At 37.7% G+C, this 26289-nt stretch overlaps 1 protein-coding gene across 2 annotated transcripts in view; it reads left to right on the top strand.

Annotated features, from left to right (window-relative positions):
* man1a2 (mannosidase, alpha, class 1A, member 2) overlaps positions 1–26289 on the top strand; it is an 87722-nt gene that overhangs the window by 54318 nt on the left and 7115 nt on the right. For both annotated transcript variants that reach the window (XM_084422174.1, XM_084422173.1), the window contains exons 5-12: positions 3717–3835; positions 7236–7316; positions 16263–16357; positions 17107–17230; positions 17308–17401; positions 24346–24461; positions 24549–24768; positions 25044–25216. In XM_084422174.1, the coding sequence (XP_084278300.1) occupies positions 3717–3835; positions 7236–7316; positions 16263–16357; positions 17107–17230; positions 17308–17401; positions 24346–24461; positions 24549–24768; positions 25044–25216 (1022 nt within the window). The remainder of the gene's footprint in view (positions 1–3716; positions 3836–7235; positions 7317–16262; positions 16358–17106; positions 17231–17307; positions 17402–24345; positions 24462–24548; positions 24769–25043; positions 25217–26289) is intronic.

Here is a 26289-nt window from a genome sequence, read left to right as displayed (position 1 = left end):
AAGATGGCTTGTAGGAAGCAGAGAGAGAAGCCTGGTTTGATTACCATTGGAATTCCCCAAGTAACTTTATTGAGTCCAATTTGATTTACACCAGCAAAGTCTGGCATCCAGAATGCCAGCCTTGTGTAAATGCCAATCAAGATTCATTCAGTATGATGAGGCCTGAGAGAGCCAAAGAGTGTGGATTTTGGTCAAGTGTATTTATGGGAGTGTAAATGAGGTGGTGAGGGATTAATGTGCAGCCAGTTCAGTGGGTTTTGTGTTATCTATTTTTTTTGCAACTTTTTTGTTTTCTTTGACTAATTTTATTTTATCTGGGTTATATTGGCGAACTTGCAAATGAGGGACTGATACATCTTTGGTGACGGTTCCATAGTAAAACGAAAAGGTGTAGAAAAAGAAAAGAAAATGGAAAGGGCGATAAAGAGGAAGGCAGTAAATTTAAGTATAGCCTAGTCTTAGAGGACGGGGCTTTAAGTCTTGTAAAAAGAGGGATGAAAAGCAAAAGTGTTTGTGGTTTTCTTTTTAAGGGCTGGGACCATTTGGGGAGCCTCTGGACAAACTGAAGCAGCAGTCTGGACAGATTAGAAAAGCTAAGAGGCTGAGGGCTTCTGGATATTTTTAGAGTGATTTAGAGTTCCTGACAATAATGATGATGATAACTTTTACAGACTGATAGAGAGCGAGATGCCACACAACATGTCTCATCAGTTTTCCACTCTTGAAATTAGTTTTATTTGTGGAATAACAGGATTGCTGAAATCTGATCTTGAACTTTAAACGGGGCTCTTTATCATGACAGGATCGTTTTACAGGGGCTTTCCACGGATTTGAAAATACTAAAACACAAATACAATGTAAAGTTTCTGCTAAATCTTGAGATCTGCTCTAGCTCTCCTTCGTAGTAGTGATGTCTGAATCCTTCATTTGAATTAGATCTTTTCAAATGAAGAAGTTGGTCCAGTTCACAAATCAGACTGATCCATTTCTTAAGTTCAACTCACTGTCTTAATGATCCATTCGCAGGGGTTAACAACTGACTAGAAGGGAAGATTATTGGTGTCATACACCGATTGGTCTGCGCAGCGCCACTTTAAAGTGCCCCTATTATGCTATTTTAAAGTTTCCTAATGTTGTTTTGGAGGCTCCTACAACAGGTTTACATGCATCAAAGGTCAAAAAACTGTTTCATTTTCTCATAATATACATTTGCACATCACCACATTTTTCAGTGATTCTCATACGACTCGTCAGATGAATCAATCTCTCTAAATCCCTCCTTTCCACGAGCTACTTCTGCTCTGATTTGCCAGAAAGCTCAATCTGTTGTGATTGGTCTACCGCGTACAGCGCGCATCGAAAACAAAAACACCCATTGCCATAACAACGTTAGCTCTGCGTGTCCTGAGGCTTCCTACACTGTAAACTTAACACAGTAACGAACAATGACGTCGATTTTATCATATCAATGCGAGCGTGAGTCCGATCATGAAACACTCTGAAAGGACTAGTTATTCAACCCGAACCTCCATCGCAAGGACGACTCGAGCAGGACTTTTCTCAGTGAAACGCTACTCAGTTTGAGGTACATTATGAGATGTTGCAACTGTAATTCCTCACTATCAGCATTAACAAGTGCACGTCCATCAACAAACCGATTATTTTACTTATAAAGTTGACGTTACTTTATTTATGTACCGAGTATTTTTCTAATTTATTGCGGTGAACTTGTGGAAACTCTATCAATAACAGTGCATGTATGCAATACATTAGCCGAGCTCTAGTGTGAATAACTGATGTAACATAAACGTTGGTAAAACAAATCTTGCTCCATGCGTAATCTTTCCTCACAGTAGTGAGAACGACAGACAATCTGCATTAATAGACACAGTTTTAGGTAATAGTGGCCCACAACTGATTAGCAGAAGTATTTCAGTAAGACAGTGATAACGTGAGTTAGCCAGTTAGCAGGAGACCTACACAATATAAAACTCAAAAGTATTTTGAACACCATCTTTCAAGAGCAAGCGGTTTGCGAATCCTGCATTGAACTCCAAGATTTGAGAAGCAGTCTTCAGTAAAATGAAGCGAACAGCAAAAGTTTAGGATTATACTCCTGTGATATCGTGGTAAAGATTAACTTTAACCACTGATTCTTCACATGCTCGTCCTTGGGCAGTGGGAAAAAACTGGCTTTACCTTCACATTGTACAGCACAGCGTCTTCTCGACATGATGCTATCCAGCATCCACAGGAATCAGCTGCAGGTTTGAGGTTCAAGTTTTCCCTGGTGTCTGCGCGCGCAATAAGTGGGCGGGCAACATGCTAATGTTTCGTCTTGATGTCACAACGAAACGGCTTATGACTCTTTTGAAAAACGATTCATTTCATTGACTCAGAGTCGACTCTTACTTTTGAATGACCATAACATTATATATACGGTGCACTTTCAAATTTAAAACTTTGCAGGAAGTTTTTATTCACATAGAGCTATGTTACACACTACATGAAAGGTCATTTTCAAAAATCCATAATAGGGGCACTTTAAGTCGAACACACCATAGGAACTTAAATTTCAGTCTTTTACCTTATACAATCATAATTATTCCTCTAATGTCCTCTGGAAATAGAAAGTGTACATTACCATTCAAAAAGTTTGGGAAGATAAAAAAAAAAAAGGTTTTGAAAGAAGTTCCACCAGTGCTGCATTTTTTTGATCAAAATGCATTAAAAACAGTAATATTGTGAAAAGTTATTACAATTTAAAATAAACTGTTTTATATTTAATATATTTTAATATACTTTAAAATGTGATTTATTCTTGTGATGTCAAAGCTGAATTTTCAGCATCATTACTCCAGTCTTCAGTGTTTTACATGATCCTTCAGAAATCACTTAAACGTATAATGATAAGAAACGTTTCTTGAGTAGCAAGTCAGTATATTAGTGTTGAAAACAGTTGTGCTGCTTATTTAGGAGTATCAGTGATAAATTTTTTTTCAGGATTGTTTGATGAATAGAAAGCTCAATGAACAGCATTTATTTGAATTGGAAATCTTTTTTAATTATAGGGTCATTCCATGTCAAATCAACCAAATTTCAGAAACATCCCCAGCTCAAATTTCTGATTTTGTTAATATTTTTTTCTGAAGAAAGACAAATATAAATTGTGACGAAAGCCAAAATATTAAATGTCATGGATGAATATTTACTGAATAATCCAGTTTTGTAGAGGGGGGACAAAATTAAAATTTTCACCTGAGGTTTGGACCCCCCTCTACAAAACTGTGCATTACTCAGTAAATATTCATCCATGACATTTAATATTTTGGCTTTCTTCTTCATTTTTGTATTTTTATCACCAGACAAAAAAATTATCAAAATCTAAATTTTTAGCTGGGGACCTCTGGTTGTGTACACAGAAATGACCCTAAATATGTATTTACTGTGATTCTGATCCAATTTAATGCATTCTTGCTGAATAAAATGATTAATTTCTTTAAAAAAAAAAAAATCTTACTGACCTCATGCTTTTTAATGGTAGTGTATCCACTGGTTTGTTTTTCCTCAATATGCTCTGCCTTTAGTTTCACACTAATGCAAATGAATATTGCTTGCATCAAATGGGCCTTATTATGTAATTTTAAGTTTGTTTACATGTTAATTAGTGTGGTGCATATGTATTCAGTAAATATTTCACATCCTCTTCTTCGCAGGTAATTCCCAGATGGGAGCCACTATAGTAGACGCCCTGGATACCCTTTACATAATGGGCCTCCACAGCGAGTTTAAGGACGGCCAGGAGTGGATCGAGCAAAACCTGGATTTCAGTGTGGTAGGTGGCCAAGACTCGGACATGAACACACACGCAAGATCACCAACAGCACTTGTCTTTGTAGGTTTGGGGCAAAGCGAGTCTGTTTTTGTTTGTAGACACAGTGATATCTCAGGACACTGTTATTTCACAGTGGTGAGCCGTATACTTTGGCAGCAGACTGACACAGCTGTATTAACAGTCGTTCGAAACCCCATAACTCCGCAAAGACTTCAGTCCTCAGCGTGTGTGAATCTTTCAGGTTTTGATCAGATTGTGGTGGCACTTTGTGGAAAACGTGTGGTGAGAAAAGAGTTGATGTGACACATCACCGTATCCAGGAGACAAGACTGGCGCCATGGAAACAATGTGAACCTCCGGTGCTCTGCCTCCAGAATTAGCCGGTGATGTTGAGAAAAAAAATGGCAGACAAAAGAGACGTCAGAGAAGGAGCGGGGCCAGTGACTGGCCCCAGGGGCCCCTGTGTCTCCTGCTCTCGCTCTCTTTCTCTGTCTGCATTCACATTCTAACCCATTAATGGGATTTCTCCAGTTTCTCTCCCTATCAGTTGTTTTTCCATCAGATATGGAGAATCTGTATGCTCTTCTCAACTTTATCAATCTCTCTGGTCTCCATGTGTTGTGCCATTTTTCTCCCGTCTCCCCTCTGCCGCCTTTCTCTTAGCAGGACTTACAGCGCCTGGAATCTCCTCGGGGTGTTTAGTTCATCTTTTTGGCTTTTCGAGCAGTGGCCTCATTTCTTCTGTCTCCCCTCCTCACTGTTACTTTTGGACAAGTGTATCTTATGAAGCATGTGCACTTTGAGGGATGACTCACGCTTGGACCGTTGGGTCTGCCCGTTGAGGGCTCAGCGTGTCACAGTGGGATGGAGGTGCTGGAAGGATTTTTTTGGAGGAGGGGAATAAACTGCAAAAGATGTGTGAGGAAGGGAAACATGTGAAATATAGGTTCTACAAAGATATTAAGCAGTACAACCATTTTCAACATTGATAGTAGTGTTAAATGTTTCTTGAGCAGCAAATCAGCATATTAGAATGATTTCTGAAGGATCATGTGACACTGAAGTAATGATACTGAAAATTACATTTTAAAAATATCTTAACACAGAAATCAATTGTTTTAAAAATATTTCACAATATCATATTATTACTAAAAAAAATGTACTGTTTATTGTTAGTTCATGATACCTAATGTATTATTTGTGAATTTATGAAATAGGTTTAAATTATAAAAAATAAAAAATAAATTATTTATTATAAAGTGTTGTCTCTCTTATAAAGAGTTCGGAAAAAAAATGACGAGAAAATGTCCTCACCCTGATGTCGTTCTAGATGGTTTCAGTGGTTTTTGTATATCAATGAAAATCATACAATGATTGGACCCCATTGAATTTCATTATATGTACATAAAAAATTAAAAAATAAAAACTTTTGAGTTCCACAGAAGAAAGAAATGCATGTGTCTCTCTCTCTCTCTCTCTCTCTCTCTCTGCTTCTCTTGTGGTGATGGATGAGGCTGTCTGCCATCAGCATTAATCGCAGCTGTTAAACCAAAAACTGAATTAATGGACCTTGGTCAGGGAACGGTCATATCTGAATTAATCTGGTGCACGTTCACTTTTGTCAAAATTAATAGACATGTTAAATGAATGCTAAGTGAAAGGGTTGGTTAAAGCATGTTCTTGTCTTATCAAATTAGTGTAAAACCTAGTCAATATAAGATGCTTTAGAAGCGTTATGTTACGAACTAGAAAACTGCTTGTATTTCATAAGCAGTATACAAAAACAGGTGCTGTTTTTAGGTGCTGTGGATTATGGGATTGTGAGATGGCTAAAACAGGATTTTGGGAGTTTGTACAACCATGCCATTGAACTTCACTGTGTTTTGATTTATTTTCTGCATTGGGTGAAATTTTATTTTGTTATTTGTTACTAGACGTGTGTGTGTGTGTGTGTGTGTGTGTGTGTGTGTGTGTGTGTGTGTGTGTGTGTGTGTGTGTGTGTGTGTGTGTGTGTGTGTGTGTGTGTGTGTGTGTGTGTGTGTGTGTGTGTGTGTGTGTGTGTGTGTGTGTGTGTGTGTGTGATTAGTTGCTGTTTGTGGTGCGATCTTTGTGTGAATGAAAAAAGCTGCTTCTTGGTAATTTTCTCTAAATATATGTTGAAACGCTCCAGCATTCATTTCCGTCTCACTGAGAGATTGAATCAGCTTTAATGTAGAATTCAAGTTAATTTGATAGTGCTGCATGGCTGTTGTGTATAGTAGATAATTCATGCAGATTAATGAAGCTGCTTATATGTTTGTTTAAATTATCATGGGTTACACTTTATTTTAAGGTGTCTTTTGTTACAGTGTAATTATATATTTAAGTACTGTGTAATATTAAGTAACTACATGTACTTACTATAGGGTTAGGGTAGGATTAGGATTTGGTTGATTGCTATTTGCATGTAATTATGCATAAGTAACTGTTATTAGTATGGTAAGTACATGTAATATATTTAACAAAGACACTGTAAAATAAAGTGTTACCTTATCATGTATAGTGGGTGGCTTCTGAAAGTAAAAATCACATTCATTTTCTCCAGAAAGATTGTTTTTAAAAATACTAGCCTAATCTTATCTCAAACTGATTATATATTTGAATATTTTGCACTATTTTATACGTACATTAGTTCAAATGTTTGGAATCAGTACTTTATTTTTACAATTTATTTTTTATTGAACAAGTAGGGATTAAGTTGATGAAAAGTGATCAACATATATGAAGGCATATATGATGTTGCAAAAATATTTATACTTCAAATAAGTGCTGTTCTTTTCAGCGTACTGTTTATCAAAGAATCCTGAAAAAATGTCACGTTTCCACAAAAATATTAAGCAGCAAAACTTTCAACATTTGATTACAAATGTTTGAGCACCATATTAGAATGATTTCTGAAAGATCATGTGACACTGAATAATGTAATGATGCTGAAAATTCAGCTTTGCAATCACAGAAATTCATTACATTTTAAAATATATTCAAATAGAGACTTTCAAAACCATAAAATCTTACCGACATCAAACTTTCGAATGGTAGTATATTTGACTTTTAAGATTGTTTATATTGTACTGATGTCAATAGTTTTCTATTGTCATTGTTTTATTTGTTATAATTTGCAATGGTTCATAGGATGCCTTAATAGTAAAATATGCAGTCATGTCTTTTTGAAGGTTTTTATTGTTATAGTTTCCCCGAAATTAAAGTTTGTTATGAATTATTTCAGTGCCGGTTGGTTTCATTTAGTCTCTTTAATATTTTTTTTGAAATACTTATGAGAAAAATACTTTGTGATTTAAGGACCCTGAAAAAGTCACTATTTTGCCCTTACTCCCTCTTATTTCCCCCTCTGTTTCTACAGAATGCAGAAGTCTCTGTCTTTGAGGTCAACATCCGCTTCATTGGAGGGCTTCTGGCTGCATACTACCTCTCCGGACAGGAGGTACATTGTTATCACTTCTTATTGTTTTTTGTGTGTTTCTTCTCTGTCTGTGCTGTTCCGTTCTGTAGTTATTTTGTTTGATGGAATTGTGTGCAGGCCTCCACATAGATGAAGTTCTGGACAGAGAGTTCATCTAAGGGCAGTGATGTTGGATCAGAGAACTATGAGCAGCTTTTTCAGGGGAAATAAATGTCCCTCTCTCAAGCCCATGTTAATTAACGCTTCCCTTCTGTCTTATCTGCCCATGGACATTAATGGAGAAGAGCACAAATACTCTCTCTCTTTTCCCCATCACTGTGTAGCATATCTCTGCCACTGCATATCACAATGTTCTCCTCCTTTTAGTCTGAAGGTGAAAATGCAAAGGAATTAAACCGCAGCCATGCGGCACGACCTCACTGCCACTCCACACACTTCATTAGATGAGTTTAGATACTGGACGTGAAACTCGCCACACTTGCATACAAAGTCTTCACGCATGCCCTCTCTGTCCCCAGTGTCCTTTTGTTCTGTCCGTAGTGTTTGGACATGCCTGGGTGTCAGGCCTCAGTTTCAGCACAGTCACACTATGTTCATTGGAGTGTTTCCCTCATATGTGCTGTCATAGACATGCAATACAGCTTGTGCCGAATGTTGGAGTCAGTGTCAAAATTACTAGTGTTTGTACTGCCACTGGCAAACACAGAGAGAAGAAGAGTCATTAAATCAGGATTAACAGTGCATTTATATATGAGATATACAGAGATTTGTTTACAGAGATCAGAATCAAAGCAAGCATTAGAAATACTGAAATGTTGGTATAGCTTAAACAAAATCAGCGCTGAACATACAATTTAAGTGTTTGTTTTGATGGGTTTTTAAATGTAAGTTTTCTTTTTTTTCTTACTTGACTTTACTTTTGGTCCTTTCTTTACAGTAGTTTTTGAGTTACTTTTTTTTTTGTAAAGATGCACAATAAATATAATATTTATATATTTAATTATAAATTTTTAGTTGTTTAACGTTTTATTCTTAATTTAGTAATTAGACAAAATAGTATAGCATTTTAATCTTGGTCATTTATCGGCCATAATATGAAAATTATCATCTTATTGCTATCGCCCAGAACTACCTTTTAATCTGGAGCTTTAATTTCTTACAGTAGTTTTTGAGTCACTCTTTTTCGTAAAGATGTGCATACTCTCTTGGTAGATCTTCAGCATTATGGGAACCAAAGCGTCTTTCTCCATTGTTGATCATTCAAAAGCACCCATGACCAAAGATTTAAAATTGCTTTCTGTCAGGGGATCATGCAGCAGAAGTTAAATGAGATTTATTGGAGCGCTAATGATAACTTTCTCTAGGTATTATTCTCTAGATCGCCTTGGTGCAGGCAGAGTGTCTATATATGTCCTCTGTGTGGTGTAGGCAGCGTGGAGCAGATGCTAGAAGCCGTGTCTTAAGGCAGTGTGTCTTAAAAGTGATGCCTCTTTAATAAGAGATTTTTGATCAGACATGATGGAGAAAGCCGCTGAGGGTAGAGGGAATGAAAGAGCGTCAGGAGTAAAGAGAGTTGTGTATTGGACTGATGTCCGGCTGGTGTTTCTCGAGAAGAGAATTTGATCTGAATTCTGATTCTGTACTTTATTAACTCTGGAGGTTATTTCTCCTGTGCAAGACCACATCCTCTCCCTCTCTCTCTCTCTCTCTCTCTCTCTCTCTCTCTCTCTCTCTCTCTCTCTCTCTCTCTCTCTCTCTCTCTCTCTCTCTCTCTCTCTCTCCCCCCCCCCCCCCATCTCTATCTCTTTAGCCTGTCAGCCGGCTCTAGCAGAACCCCTATGCAGTGATGGATGATGTTTACTGTGCTGTCCCTCTGTCCTCTCTTCCACTGTCTTTTGATCTTGTTTTTTATTTTATCATTTTCTTTCATCTCTCTTTCTCAGTCCCCTTCCCTTGTTCCTCAGCTCCTCTCACCCCTGCATCTCTTGACAGTGTTATTTCATGATGGCAGAGAAGAGTAGTTTGGTACATGCTGTACCATGATGCCAAACTCTTTTTAATTGACAGCCATTCAAAAGTAGTTAGTAGTAAAGTTATATTCAACCCAGGATCATCGGAAATACATGTCTTGTCATGAAATACTTCTGTGAAAGGTGCTATATAAATAAACTTTACTTACTTACATGACTCTTTCTGCAAAACATACATAGGCATATAATTCACTGCAGTTTCCAGCTGAAATGAATACTAGAGGCAGTAAAACACCTACAACTTAATTTGTTTTATAATTTTTTTAACAAAAAATTACAATTACTGGGCAGATTACTGATTAATAAAGATTTTGTTCACTTTTACACGTTTCACTTTGGACATTTCAGCTGCCGTGAAACGTGTTACAAGCAATGCAATATTTTGCAAAATGTAACCACATGCTGTTTAATAAACCCGCATCTGCAATGGAGAAAACATATCATCGCTTATATTGCCGTGGCTGGCTCAATAACATTTTTGAATAACTCTTTCTAAATGCTTCTTGGAATATGTATTTTTATAGATCTTTTTCCCTTCTGTGGTTAAGACCCTCATAAGTTTTTCCAGGTAACTCACCAGCAAGCCAGCATGACTTATTTCTGGTCTCATGCCTAACAGTCATTTTCTAGTGGATCTAGACAGCGTGTTTCTTCTTATCTTTAAAAGACAAATGAAATGCAAATTCAAATATAATTTTTTCACCTTTTGCTCCTGCAGATACTGACATTTTGGCAGTCCTTTCTGAGATGGTTCAATTACGGTGTGTTTGACAGCCCAATTTCTGTACTAAATCAGCAGGTTTCGTTAAACACAGTGTTGACGGTGTTGACATTTCTTCAAGCCAAATAGGATCATAGGCTGTAAGTGAAGAACACAGGCAAATATTGGTTCTTTGTCTTGATTTGCACATTTATTACAGCAGAGATGGTGTGAGGAAATGGAGTTTGCTCCTGGCATTATGCAGCAGTTATCTTTCTTTCTCCCTCTCGCACCTCCCCGTCACTCTCTATGTTGATGCGCTGTCCTGTGGTTGTATATCCTTCACAGTGGTGGAGAATATGCGGTGTCACATTAGGGAGCGGCAGACTCTTCTGTTGTCAAACACAGATCTCATCAAAGGCAGAACACAACCGCAGCCCCGGGCCCAGCAGAGGCAAGATGAGGACAGAGATTTAAGAAGGGAATTTGATGGATGAGAAGATGTTTGTCAACTACTCATCTGTGTGTTTGTGCTACAGACTTTGGTCATGCCATCACCTATCAAATCTCCTCTTGGAATACAAATAAGTGAGCCTTCTAGACTGGCATTTCCTTATAAACATATTTGGTTTTCTAGGAGCCTCTGGTTTGCAGCTGGATTGCTTGGTCTGTAGATGAGAATGTATCCAAAAACACTCTGGAAACTGCCAGAAAGTTAACATCATTGAGTGCCTAACAAGTGGTTATATAAAGATTTTTTGGCTTTGTACATCTAGACCACCGGTGTTAGTGTTTATTTTGACATCCCAGCGGCGGTTTTGTTTGCCACACTCATCGACGTGAAATGAGACACATCGTATGCTGGGCCAGCTGAGAACTGAGACGAAATAATTGGTCAATCTCTCAAAAAGTGGTGTTATTTCATCCCAAAATCAGCATTAAGAGGTTTTGCGTTGTTTTTGATAAAAGTTAAAGCAAAAGTTCACTTAAAAATAAATTCTGTCATCATTTACTTACCCTGAAGTTGTTTCAAACCTGTATGAGTTTCTTTCGTTCTGCTGAACACAAAAGGAAGATATTTTGAAGAATGTCGGTAACCAGACAATTAACTTCCATAGTAGGAAAAACAATACTATGGAAGTCAATGGGGTTCATTAACTGTTCTTCAAAATATCATCTTTTGTGTTCAGCAGAAGAAAGAAACTCATACAGGTTTGAAACAACTTGAGGGTGAGTAAATGATGACAGAATTTTCATTTTTAAAGGGATATTTCACCACTGGAAAGATGAATGTGTATTTAAATTGGGTTATTCATGTAGTAGAAATGTGAAATTATTTTAGAAGTTGGTGCCTTCTAGACTGAGAAAAGCTGTAAAATGTATTTTTGGCTCATGTTGATGAAAGACAACAACTCCCAGAATGCTCTTGCTTCGCTGCCCTACGAGGCCACTCCCAAGCCACGCCTACTGGTTTGGTTACAGAGGGCAGTATCGGAAGAAATGATACAACTAGGCTGCTAGTTGTCTTGAAACTGAAAAGATGCCGTGTTATCGTGAGATCCCACCCCCATGGGCGGGTTGAAAACATGCGGAACGAGCTCCTACTACTGGCTGTAGTCTCTAGCCTCTGGCCAAAAAAGCCTCAGATGACGCAAAATGACGATTTTTGCATCATCTGAGGTTTTTTTCCAGACACACAATACAGAAATCTCTAGTCTCAGGGGGACATGAGGGAGGGAAGCACGGTCATTCGAAAATACTACCGGGTTTCTACTGATACAAAGCTTAATGCTAATCGGTGAAGTATCCCTTTAAGTGACCTTTTCCTTTAAGTACATTTCCCCAGTATCTTTTTACTGTAATGGGGAAACATTTTCCTGTTACTTGTAATGTTTAAGAAGTTATTTAATTGTATACATCATGGTGAGCATAGTTATACTGCTTTTATGCTGATTTAGAAATTCATCAAACAAAAATCTCTTTTTCCCCATAATAAGTCTAATGCGAATCACCATTGAGAATAATGGAAATGTAAAAAAAGCTTAAAAGTTATTTCTAATGCATTACGGTAATGAGATTTTGGGGAAATGGTTTATTCTTTTTCAGTACTGCAATATTGTAATGAAAATGATTCTATTCAGATGGTTTTGATTTTGACAGTGATTTGTATTTTAAAAAAAACAACTATACAGTAAACTACCAATACATTCTGTGCAATTTCACTTTACAAATGTACACAATTTAAATGTCATATATTGTAGTGAGAAGACTTTTTTTCAATTACTAGAAGGCTTAAATAATAGTATGCTTAAATAACGCCAAAAAAAAAACTTAATAGACAAAGATATAATTCATTATTTTCTTTTTGTTTTGGGATGAAATATGTGAGATTCATTTAATTGACACAACAAATCCAGCTGTGTAAACATTACATTGGTGATTAATGGGTCTGAGGAATCTCCTGAAAGCGGCATCATAATATGTAGTTCAATCATGAGGAGCTTCTTTAATGATGTTTGTCTCTTTTTGACATCTTGTGCATTCTGCCTGTTTCTCTTTGTAGACTCTGTTGTGCATCTCTTACATTTGCCTCTTCTATAGCCACACAGTTTATTTATAAACCAGGAGGAATCATTTTAAATAAAGGCAGAAAATGTGTTTTGAATTGTAAATGTAGAAATGTACTGTCGCTATTTGCTTTGAGGAGATAAGAAGCTTTTGACTAAATGCGCATTAACATTCTCACAGACAACAGCCTAATTTCTGCATTAGACGACGTCTCCGGTGCTGTGGTGCTGATGCTCTGATTGGCTGTGCTTGCGTCAGATTGGTGATGTTTGTGTCTGCCTTGATTGGCAGCTCCCAATAGTGCTGCCATGACGACAGATAGAATAAACACCAGGCAGAAGGTTTTTCATAAAAGGCTGCAGATGCACAAACACACCGAGACCCAGAGCAAGAGTGAGGGCAGAAATCCAGCTTTAACCCTGAACCCCTGGGGAATCCACCGTACAAACACTCGTTCCCTCCATTTCCAATGTGTTCCCCATAATCTCTTTATATGCTTCCGTTAGACGTTTAAGGAACATTTCAGGCTGAGGGCGCCATAGTGTATGTATTTGTGCGTGTGTGCGTGTTTGTGTACAGAGAGCAGAAGCAGTATCATGGGGAATGTCCATGCTCATATCCTCATATGTGTAATAACAGGATCATCTCTGGCGCTTATGATCTGCATCAACCAGATTAGGCTTCAGCTTTGGAATCTGCATTCTGGGAATTATACACACACACACATGCCGCTCCAACCAGTAATCCTGAGGGAAGCACTCATTCAGCCTAAATTAGCTTCTCTCTCTGTCTTCTGTCTTACTCACAGTCTCTCACCATTGGCTTGTTCTCCTTCATTTTCTCCATCCTCTGAGTGACCATTTGCACCTGCTTTGTTCAGCATACAAGACTTATTTTTAAAACTTAAAAAAATCTTTTTTTACTTTGTCCCCAGCCTTGTTTTTCTCAAAAATGGTTTTATTTAGCAAGTTTTCTTTGGTAAACACCACTGCATTGTGGTATTTCTGTCATCTTGTTTGCTTGTGTGTGTGTGTGTCAGAAATATCTGAAAGGCTGTGTACACTCCTCACACATCTATTCTAGTGAATTGCAGTGCATTTTAATAGACTCCACATAAACATCCTTCAGACAGGCTGGAAATAAAAACCTCAGCAGTGGCTCGGGCAGCTGTGCAGTTTGTCTGAGAACCAGAGGTCTTTTCTCTGCTGCGACTTCATTTTATCTTTCGTCCTAAAAACATGATCAACCGCACAGGAGAAGTCTGCCTGTGAGTCATCAGCACAAGAATTTTTTTATGCCATTTTTGCTCAAAAGCACTTGGTGGGATTGCAGAGTTGTAGTCAGACGGTCTCGCTGAAATTATGATGGCCACTGCTGGGGAAAAATTAAATATTGATTGGTGCACATTTGACATCTACTCCTCAAATAATATCTGCGCTGTTGGAAGGGTGAAGTCATTCTTTCTGTGTCTATGCTGGAGAAAGGAAGAAAGAAAGAAAGAAAGAGATCGTAAAACGAATCCATGTTAATTGAGCGGTTTAGTCTACATTTTCTGAAGAGACTCGATCATTTTATATGATGAACAGATCGAATTTAGGCTTTTATTCACATATAAACATTCATTAACACACCTCAGTCGTGGTAAACGGAAGCTTGACATGCAAGAACCAATGAGGTTCATTCTCGTGTTACGCAGCACGTTTGAGCTTTCTGTAAGAATCAATGAGGTTTGTTCTCGCGGGTCAAGCAAGGTTCGGTTGAGCTTCTTTTTATGTTCGCTGATCAATGTTTATATGTGAATAAAAGCCTACATTCAATGTTCATCACGTAAAGTGATCGTGTCTCTTCAGAAAATTTGGACTAAAATGCTCAATTCATATTGGATTAGTTTTACGATCTCTTTATGAACTTTTTAAAGCGGCAATGTGTAAGTTGCGTAGCTGTGAACGGAGGGACAGAAAGCGCTCAGATTTCATCAAAAAGATCTTCATTTGTGTTCCGAAGATGAACGAAAGTCTTGCTTGTTTGGAACGACATGAGGGCAAGTAATTGACAGAATTTTCATTTTTGGTTGAACTACCCCTGTAATGGACTCTTCGTTGCAGGGTTAGATCTAGCAGCCTTCCATTAACCAGCTCTGATTCCACTATGCCACACCAAAAACAAGTTTTCTAATCATGCTGTCAAGAATAGGCTTTGCTTTGAATGTGTCCATCTGCAGCAGTAGTTGTTGACGATGTTAAACAACAGCTTTTCGCAAAGGTTATATCAGCTCAAATTATGAAATTTATGACAAGGGCAAACAACCCCAGTGCATCATCTCCCCTCTGACAGTCAGTGTGTAAACACATTCAGGTGTGGTGTTCCATACACACCTTGCCTTTCACTCCTACATCCTTTCTATCCCCCTCTCTTTGATGCTGCCTCATTGTGCATCATCTCCCCTCTGACAGTCAGTGAGTAAACACTTTCGGGTGTGGTGTTCCTTGGGTATTTATTCTGTCTCAAATGTGTGTGTTCTCCTCTTTCTCTCTTTGTATGAGGCAGTATAGTCGGTTCCCATCTGTTGAGCTTGTGGACAGATTTTGTCCCTACAGCCAGAGTCTGTGGCGGTAGTTGTCTACGGGGTGAATCTCACAAAACCAATCAACAAACCATGTCTTGGTCATATTTCACCTCAAAAAATAATAATAATATTGTTTTGATAGATGAAATTTCAGAATCATTTGGTTTTTTTTTTCTTTTTTTATTGTTCATTGTGTGTGTATATATATATATATATATATATATATATATATATATATATATATATATATATATATATATATATATATATATATATATATATATATATATATATATATATATATATATATATAACTTTTCAATAGTTTGGGGTTGGTAATACTTTTTAATGTTTTTGGAAGAAGTCGGTTCTGCTCACCAGGGCTGTATGTACTTGATCAAAAATACAGTAAATACTGTAATATTGTGAAATATAACGGTTTTCTATTTTAATATATTTGTAATTTATTCCTGTGATGGCAAAGCTGAATTTTTAGCATCATTATAAGAAAGAATTTTGAAAACAGTTGTGCTGCTTAATATTTTTGTGGACATGATACATTTTGTTCATTATTTCTGATGAATAAAGTAAAAAAAATATATATTTTACAGTCACTTTTTTCTAAACAATTGAATGCATCCTTGCTGAAAAGTATAAAAAAAAAAAATCTTAATCTTACCAATGTATATTATTATTTAAATTGTAAATTATATGTAGTAGGGTATGGAAGTATTTGTCTACTGAATTTAATTACATTTTTATTTAGCAGGATTTATAATCACTTTTGAGAATAATTGGAATTACATAGTCAAAATATTATGATAAAGATAATTCTTTGTTTTATTGTCATAAACAATAAAGGTCAAAGAATCGTAATGTTCCTGAATAAGCTACAATTTTCATTATGGAATTGTGTAAAAATAATTGTTTATTTCACCCCGGAATCAAAAGAAAAAAGACCCTGACCCGTTTTTGTGTGATTCACCCACAGAGTTTTTTATAATTCTACATCTCCCCTAGAGCTGACTTGACTCTTTCTGTCCACCTGTGTGCTTTGTCTCCATTGTGGTTCATAATTTATTTCTCCTCTCTGACTCTTTCAGGTTTTTAAGGTGAAAGCTGTCCAGCTGGCAGAAAAGCTGCTTCCTGCCTTCAACACCCCAACAGGCATCCCCTGGGCCATGGTCAATTTGAAGAGGTATGTTCCATACACACCTTGCCTTTCACTCCTACATCCTTTCTCTCCCCCCCCCCTTTTTTTTTTTGCTCTCTTTGATGCTGCCTCATTTTTTTCCCATGCTGCCTCCACTCATTGTCCTGATGGTGACTGCCACATAATGGAAAGCTGTCAGACCTTTTATGTCTGTGAAAGTCCCTGTGGCTTTCTTCCTGTTTAACTCGACTTTCCACATAATTTCATTAGAATGAAATGAAAATTGCTAAATTAAATCTGTAGAGCGCATTGTGAATGTACATTAAGGTTTTTTTCTTTCTGTGTGTTTGAGGAGGGAGGGAGGTCAAATCCTGCCTGACACGGTTTTTGTGAATTAATTGGATGTTTAGAAGAAATTGCTCAGGAACAGACAAAAACCACTGCGCTTTGGGTGTTTTCAATCCTGAGGGAAAGAACAACGCTGTGTTTTATTAATCCCCATTCATATAGAGCAGCCTTTCAGTCTACACACACACAGTCTAAGTGAATGGTGTGGATATATTCTAAATGGAAATGAGAAGTACAAGTAGAACACAGGATATTGGTCTTGACAGAGGAGTGATGGGCGGCAGTGAATTAGTTTGAAGCAGGAATGAAGCAGTTGACTCAAATTAGCTCACCGTAATTCTTCATTGTCTACACGCTGTAAAGGTATAAAGGTGGATGTTTGCTTCAGGCTAGCAAGGAACTTACTGTACGTAAATGTCATGGGTTTTGCCTTCTGCCTTTTTCAGTGGAGTGGGTCGTAACTGGGGCTGGGCGTCAGCTGGAAGCAGTATTCTAGCAGAGTTTGGGACGCTGCACATGGAGTTTGTGCACCTGACATATCTGACAGGAAACCCTGCCTACTATCAGAAGGTACGACTGGCTTTGAGTGTTGTGTAACTGTTCAGCCCTTGTGTTTGCGTCCTGTTGTGAACTATGTTCTGGTTTAGGTGATGCACATACGGAAGCTGCTGGCTAAGATGGACAGACCCAATGGGCTTTACCCCAACTACCTGAATCCTCGTACAGGACGCTGGGGCCAGCGTGAGTACCTCCCACTTACATCCTGTGTGCTGCACAAGAAACTCTCTCTTTCCACTCTAGAAAAGGCTTTGTATGAATTCCCACACTCTATGAAATGAAGAGGTTTCCAAACACCCACAACGTGAACTTGATGCTGTGATAAACGAAAAAATACATGGCACACACAACTGTTGGCTGAAATCTTGCATTTTTAAGTAGATGGAAGAATGTCCTATCGGCACCGAATAAAAGATTTCAACTCTTTCCAATATCTTAGATGAATTTAGTTTTTCTAAATTCGCCATGTTCTGGGATTGCATTCTCCATGAATGTTACATACAGTGCTGCCTATTGTTTGGAAATGCTTTGTAAGTTAAGTAAACTGATATACTAGACTCAAAGTATATCCAATATATTTATATTGTTGTCCTAATCAGGCTCAATTTTTACTTTTAAATTTTCAGCTGACCGCATCACAAAACAATATTTTATTTACTGTATACTGTATATTTGTAACATTTAACTAGTACCAGAAAGACATTCATAAAAGGGTTACATTTTATTTGCCAAAAAAGCTGTAAATTCATTCATAAAAAGCATTTTGTTGGAAAAATAATTCCATTCATTGCAAAACAATACTGATTGGTTTGTATTTTTCAACCCATTCTTACTGATGCTGCCAATAATATCACAGGTCAGTCTTGAGACTTCAACAAAAACTCTGTTAACCAGCTATTTGACTCTTCCTTTTAGATATACACTACCGGTCAAACGTTTGGGGTTGGTACAATTTTCTTAAAGTCCCCCTGTAGTCAATAATTGTATCCCTTAAAACTCATCTTTGATCACCAAAATTACATACCGTATTTAAACGTTTTTTCTTCAAAGAAAAGAAAAAACCTGTCATGCCTTAAAATAGCTTGAATGTAACTCTACAACCTTGGCTCATTTAGTATACGCGGTTCTATGAATATGCAAATTAGCCCCGCCTCCACTCACTCGCACTAGCTCAGTGATCCATTTGTTGACGAGTTTTTGAGACTGTCTTTTTTTCACTGCAGTTTTAAGGAGAAAATATTCAGCAATGGTGCTGACTTATGAATTTGCACATGGTTTGTCTTAAAGCATATTAAAAACACCACATAGACATATAAACATTAAAATCTGGATTTTCACCACTGGGGGACTTATTTGATCAAAAATGCAGTAAAAATAGAAATATTGTGAAATTATTACAATTTGTTATTTTCCATTTTAATATATTTTCGAATGAAATTTATTGCTGTGATGTCAAAGCTGAATTTTCAGTGGCCATTTCTCCGATCTTCAGTGTCAAGAACAAATTATTGTTATCAATGTTGAAAACAGTTCTGCTGCTTAATATTTTTGTGAAAACTGGTGTGTTTTTTTTTTTTGTTTTTTTTTCACGATTCTTTGATGAATAGAAAGTTAAAAGAACAGCAAATATTTAAAATATAAACCTCTTCTAACATTATAAATGTCTTTACTGTCACCTTTGAATAATTTAATGCCTTCATGCTGAATAAAAGTATTAATCTTGATATGATTAGCAAATCTAATATATAATATGACGTGACATCGCTCAAATCTGAGACTCTCACAGTGGCTTTGGCCCAGCAGGTAGTCCTGTTTCGGTACTCTTATTACTGCAATAATCGTCTGAAGAGATTCAAATCAAACGGAGGATCCAAAATATCACCCTATGAAGTGTGTTTATAGATGCAGATGATTTTCATAATCCCTCTGCCAGGGTTTATTATTCTATAAATATGAATGACGACAGAATAGCAGCTTATCCTCATCTCCTCACTGATCAGTGAGCTTTAATAAAGATGGGATGTGAGGAAGTTTCTTTATTTATATATAATTAGTAATTATGTGTAGTGAAAACACTCCACTGTGTTTTAACCAACTCTTAATTACTGGGAGAGATGAGGGTTTAATTAGCGCCCTGCGTCTTAAGGCTAAACACGTGCACACACACACACACACTAAATTCCAGTAAAGCGTGCGTGTGTGTCTGTCCAAAGGGGTAAAATGTAATTAAGGTGCACTAGAGATCTATTTTCTAAATGAAAACTCAGTGTGAGTGACAGGCCAATACAGAAGAGAGCACCATTCCCCCTCCCACACTGCATCTGCCCCATGGGCTCTTAAAGGGACGGTTCACCCAAAAATGAATATTATCTCATCATTTATTCTCCCTCATTTTATTCCAAACCTATAAGGCTTTGTTTCCTGTGTGGAACACAAAATGTTTTCGAATTTTTGGACTCATTTTGTATTTTCTATACAATTAAACCGAATGGATATCATGTATAGCCAGGTACTGAAAACAAGCAGCTTGGACATTGTGCTAAACATCATCTGTTGTGTTCCACACATGATGACAGAACAATCATTTTTGTGTGAACCATTCCTTTAACATTATAACTCTCTCTCTGTCTGTACAACTTCAGCTCCAGGGGCCTTTAGGTTTTAGATCCACATCTCGTCTTCAGCCCATCATTCTCTGTCCATGACCTGTCCGCTCGCTGTCGGCGAAGCCTCTCTGTAGAGATTTCCTGCCTGGATCTTTGATTGTTACTCAAATCCACCCTGTTGTTTTTTTTTTTTTTTATTCAAAGACTTTGACTGCATTTACTTTTCGGTGGAGGCCGTTAGGGAGTTGTGTTTGATTGGCAGAAGTGAAAATCCAGGCATTCGATGAATGGCAGCAGTGCCAGAAGTGGCTGTGAAATAAAGGCCCAGATGGTTTATGAGAGTCTGACTGGGATTTTTGGGAGTTTGAGTCTGAAACGTCTCTGCTTCAGTCAGTCTTTCCACTGCCACAACTTTAATATTTTTTTCTGTCTCACTGCACATCAGCCTGCACCATCTATGTATTATTCATCATCTTAATCGATGATAGTGTTTGTTCTTTTTTCATATTTATTATGATTTCTACCAAATTCTTTTCTCTGCTACTCGTACCTGTACATATTCGCCTCTGTCCTTTCCCTTTCTCTGTACCTTTTTTCTCTATTCCTTTTGCTGTCTCCGAGCAGCTTTTCTTCTCTCTGTTGTTTTCAACCTGTCAAGATTCTCATAGTCAACTCATCCTGTCTGAACTTTTTCTTATACTTCACAATTTTTCTAGCTCTAGCCAGATTGTGTTATAAGCATTTCTTGCAAAGGCAAGCATCACTAGAACAAATCTCTAACGTTAAATATTAGTTGTTATGATATTTGACACCTAACTCATCCTGCACTGTTTGTCCTAAGGGTGTAAATTAAATAAATGTGTTGAGGAAAAGTGTCATATTACTATTGTAAGCAATTAAACTTATGCTTTTTTTTGCCTAAAAATCCCTGATGTATCAATTTAAGGTGGCCATATCTGGGGACTGGTATATAATAGACACATGGGCTCTTGTGAATTAGCACAGTAAGCCGTGCCCTAGCAAACACAGAATACCTTGGCCAACCACATGGCAACAGTTTGTGAACTACCTCCAGTATTATGTCGGCGGCTTTGCATTTTTTCAGTATTCCAACATGTCTCACCTCCTGTGCGTAACGGGCTGGTAAGAGTTACTTACAAGTGGTCTGTGATTGGACAGCTCTCTCTCACTTTCTCCTCAGTTTTTTCTTTTTCCCTGGAAATTTTTTTTTTTCTCTCCTGTTGAATAATTCATCTCAGCTTCTACGTCTCGCCTCTTCCAGGCCAGTCCCTCGCAACCATTAGCATAAAATACATCTTTAACTTTGTCTCAATGTCTCTGTAAAGGATCTCTCATAAAGTGCTTCAGCCTCCTGCCTCGTTGCTGCCTCGTTGATTTATTTAGCTCTCACTCTGAATCAGCTATTGCAGATGCAATTTTTAGCCATGTCACTTGTGTGTTCACACCTCTCTCGCGTAAAACCATCACCTCTGCATCTGTTCTCCACCCCCAGTCTCCTCTAAAGACCTTTCATAATGGTTTTTGGCAGCTCATCTCCTGAACGCTAGGTCTCTCCCAGCAGGCTGAATGCAGAACAGCTCGCTAGCCCTGGCAGCTATGAGCTGTGACAGTGCTAATGGGCTCCTTTCTCATTCTTCCATGCACGGGCGTAATTTCCTTTGCACTTTTCAAAATCCCGTTCGTGTCCCCCCAACCGCACGCCGTCATCACCACGGAGGAGCAGGACCGAGCAGGACACAGAGACCCTCCCTGTGTCAATGCGCGCAGCCGCGTCCAGGAACGTCACTTGCACACACTAAAAATACCTCACTGAAAGTTCTAATGAGCAGGTATCGCGCTGTCTGTGAATGTCCTGACGCACACACTCACACACACGGCGCACAGAAAGACTCGCGCCAGTATCGAGCGCACAGACAGTGCGCCAGAATCAGTTTTGCTGGGCAGTTCTCTTTCGCGCTTGAACGAACAATAACACGCATGTATGCCAAAATGTCCGTTTTGTCGAGTATCCTCATAACGGAAAAGCAGTCTTAAATTAGTTAAAGTCTTAAATGAACAAGAGTAAATGATAAAATGAGATGCGTGAGATCCTGTCAGCAGCGGCAGATCTTAAAGTGACAGCAGCCACTAATTCTGTCTGTCAGTAAAGTTAACCAAAGAACAAAGGGAACAGAGAAAATCACTCACTGCTCTTGACTAAAGAACATTTGTAGCTTTACTAAGGATTAATCTATATTTAGTGCGGACTGTTTGATAACCTTATTCAAATTCTGTATATTACATACCTGTTAGACAGGAAGGGCACAGGTAAATATTACTTTTATTTTTGGGTTTATGTGAGGATTGTTTTAAGTTCACTTACATGTTGTTTCTACATTACAGTAGAAATTGAGTCTCACATTATTTAAATTTTATTTACACACAAAACATTAATGGTGAACATTTTTGACTTTATAAAATGATTCATCTATAAAATGAAGTGCGAAAACATTTTCCCCCATTTTGTGTATATAGAGATATATATATATATATATAGATATATAGATATATAGATATAGATATAGAGATAGAGATAGAGATAGAGATAGAGATTCTGTTTTTGTCCATGTCTTCAATATACCTGTCTTAATTTCAACAGTTCCTTCCGACAAGTCAACACAGATTGTTTACATGTTCTGTTGTAGGTGCCCATTACAAGCCATTACCAGCACAAATGACTCCCAGCCTGTCAAACACGCACTCACTCTGCAGTCATTAGCTGTCAAAGTGGAACACGCACTCAATGGCTGTGTTTATAAGTGATTAGGTGTGTGCTGGTGTGTGTCCACACTGAATAAACACCAGCGAAAAACATGCTCACTTCAGCGCATTTTTATTGTAATGAGAGTCCGTGTCAAGCCTGAATACACTTTTATAGCAGCATTCAGGCACATTAAAAGACTGAGCTTTGAACAGACAGTAACCAAAACTGAGCAAGTTGAATAACCACAATTGGCTTTTCTTTCCTCAAGTTTAATGCATTTTCACAAAATTAAGAGTTTAGTTGTATCTAATTGGGTTGGTTTTGTTTTGTCAACTGCCTTTACTCTAAGCTTAAAGGGTTAGTTCACTCAAAAATGAAAATTCTATCATTAATTACTCACCCACTTGTCGTTTCAAACCCGTAAGACTTTCGTTCATCTTCGGAACGCAAATGAAGATCTTTTTAAGAAATCTGAGAGCTTTCTGTCCTTCTATTGACAGTCTACGCAAGCCCCAGAAAGGTAGAAAAGGCATCATAAGTAATCCATGCGATTTAACCTCAATTTTATGAAGCGATGCCAGTGCTTTGTTTGTGTCAAAAAAACCCCCATAATTTACCACTTTTTTTTTTCAAAATATAAGCGCCTTTGAGATCAATAGTTTGTAAATGAAGTGGTATATGATTTTTTTTGTGTGTGTGTGTGTGTGCAAACAAAGCACTTACGTCGCTTCATACAATTGAGGTTAAACCACTGGAGTCACATGGATTACTTTTGATCTTTCCTACCTTTCTGGGGCTTGAAAGTGGTAGTTGCGTAGGCTGTTTATGGAGGGACAGAAAGCTCTCAGATTTCCTTAAAATGATCTTCATTTCTGTTGTGAAGATTTACATTCACATTACATTTATTCATTTAGCAGATGCTTTTACCCAATGCGACTTACAAATGAAGAGAGCAATAGAAGCAGTCAAATCAATAATAGGGCAACGATATGCAAATATCGTGAGCAGTCTCAGCTTTTTTTATAATTACCATTAGCAACAAGCTACAGGACATTTTATCATCTTATTTTTTCCACCTCATTCCTTTTAATTTGGCCTAAAATGTCACTACTTTGCAGGGGGAGGAACATTCTCAATCTAGAGCGCATTTAAATTGCACAGAAATCTGTAGTGCAGGATGAGTCATCAGTATTGTTTTCTTTTGATTTTTTGAAAGAGAAAGTCTTTAAAACTTGAACACTTCCATGCAAAAGTTTGGGGATTATTGTAAAATATTATAACAATTTAAAGCAACTGTTTTTCTACATGTATTATGCAATAAATCCATTTATTTTATTCCTGTGATGGAAAAGCTGAATTTTCAGCATCATTACTCAAGTCTTCATTGTCACATGATCCTTCAGAAATCAATCTAATACTCTGATTTAGTGCTCAAGAAACATTTCTTATTAGTATTTTTAGTTGGAAACAGTTGTGCTGCTTAATATTTCTGTGGAAACTTTTTTCAGCATTATTTGACTAGAAATTTCAAAAGAAAAACATTTATTTGAAATAGTAATTGCTTTTACATTATTATTCTTTTACATTATCCCAAATATTTCTGTCACTTTTAATCTATTTAATATGTCCTTGCTGAATAATGAATTTCTTTCTCGTTAACAATCTTGCAGACCTCACATTTTTGTGAAAGTGAATACGGTGAAAAGCTAGTCTCAGCTCTCCTTGGTTTATCCTGGTTTCTCTCTCTTGCTCTGCAGATCACACGTCTGTAGGTGGATTGGGTGATAGTTTCTATGAATACCTGTTGAAGGCCTGGCTAATGTCTGACAAAACCGACACAGAGGCACGCAAGACCTACGACGATGCCATCGAGGTGAGGGCTGCTGGTTGCCATGACAACTTGTGTTCTTGTGTTGTGCGTGTTCTCTGTTTCATTCTCTCTTTCTCTCTCTTTCTGCAGGCTATCGAGCGCCACCTCATCCGTAAGTCCAACGGTGGTCTTACTTTCATCGGGGAGTGGAAAAATGGCCACTTGGAGCGTAAGATGGGTCACCTGACTTGCTTTGCTGGGGGCATGTTTGCCCTGGGGGCTGATGGGTCGCCGGATGATAAAGCCGGGCACTATCTGCAGCTCGGAGCAGAGATTGCTCACACCTGCCACGAAAGCTACGATCGCACTGGTTAGTGAATAAGAGGGGGAAGTTTGAAGAGTATTAAAAAAAAACTCATCAGATCTTTGGACTTCAAATCTAATTTGTAGCATGGTGTGTTGCCATGGTAACACTAGAGGTTATTTTGAGAGTGTGTCATTTCTATTTCACACAACTTGACTGAGAGACTGTGATTGATTGCAGCTCAGCCACAAGCTCTCAGACAGATAGTTTTTACATTTATAGCACGAGGGCCGAAGATTCAACTAATAGTGCTGAACTCATAAACCTTTTATTGTTTGCAGTACTGAAGCTCGGTCCAGAGGCCTTTAAGTTCGACAGCGGGCTGGAGGCCGTGGCTGTGAGACAGAACGAGAAGTACTACATCCTGAGGCCCGAGGTCATCGAGACGTACTGGTACATGTGGAGATTTACCCACGACCCCAAATACAGGCAGTGGGGCTGGGAAGCAGCGCAGGTCAGCACATCCCTCTACCTTTCCTGATGCTTCCATCTCTATGACAGTAACACAGAATACTGATGCACAATACATCAGGACCATATCTGTAATTGACCGATATTAAATGTATTGCTGTTAGGGTTAATAGGGCTGTTTATTGATATTCCACCACTCCGACATTACATTTCTCTGTACTATATGTCTTTTGCAATGAATTTCTTAAATAATGCCTCAATTACTGTAGGCATATAGATAACAGTTATGAAATGCGTGGCTTTAAAGTAGTAGGCTATAAATAAACGTGACTTGACGTGACTGGATAGTGCTGAATTGCAGAGCTTGTGCAAACATCCACATCACTATGATCAGATGCTCTCTTTACTGCTGTTTTCTCACCGCTGTTATTTTGTGTTTATTTTGTTATTGAGAGGAAAGCTTGCAGCACATATTTACATAATCGTCTAATTGGCGCTTTCATCGGTGTGGACGTCGGTGTGTTTGTTAACAGTATAGCGCTGTGAAGGAATTTCAAGTTTCTTTATCCATTAGCAAAAAAACGAAACTCTTAAAATAACTCTTAAAAATAGATTATTCACTCTCCCTTTCAATTTCTTCACCTTCATCGTACTTAACTTCGATGTTTACTGTGCATTTAGGTTATGTATAATCTTCGCAACTTCATTTAAAGCAATATTTGAACTCCATAACCATAGACCTATTGCTTATTTCACATATTCTCAAACCAGCGTATCACGAAGAGCATTATGGTGTTGAGCGAGCGAACTGAACGAGTGGAGCAGAATCTTCAGAAAGCGATCTCCGTTCCGGTGGAAATATTACCACTCCGCTCACATGCATCATTTAAAAAAAAAAAAAGAAGTTTTTTACTGTATTAATATATTACATTTTAAAAATCGTTAAAGAGATTCAAATGAAGATTGCAGTTAATCTGGTAATCTGTTTTTACTGGATATTGGGTAGCCTAAATATTACATTTGTCTAGTATCCTCAGAATGGAGTGCCTAAAACCAAATATTGTGTATTTAATTGTGGATTAGATTACTTTTGCAATTTAAAGGGATAGTACTAGA

Source organism: Rutilus rutilus (assembly GCF_951802725.1).
Source record: "Rutilus rutilus genome assembly, chromosome: 10".
Taxonomy (NCBI): domain Eukaryota; kingdom Metazoa; phylum Chordata; class Actinopteri; order Cypriniformes; family Leuciscidae; genus Rutilus; species Rutilus rutilus.
This window is presented reverse-complemented; position numbering and strand designations above follow the sequence as displayed.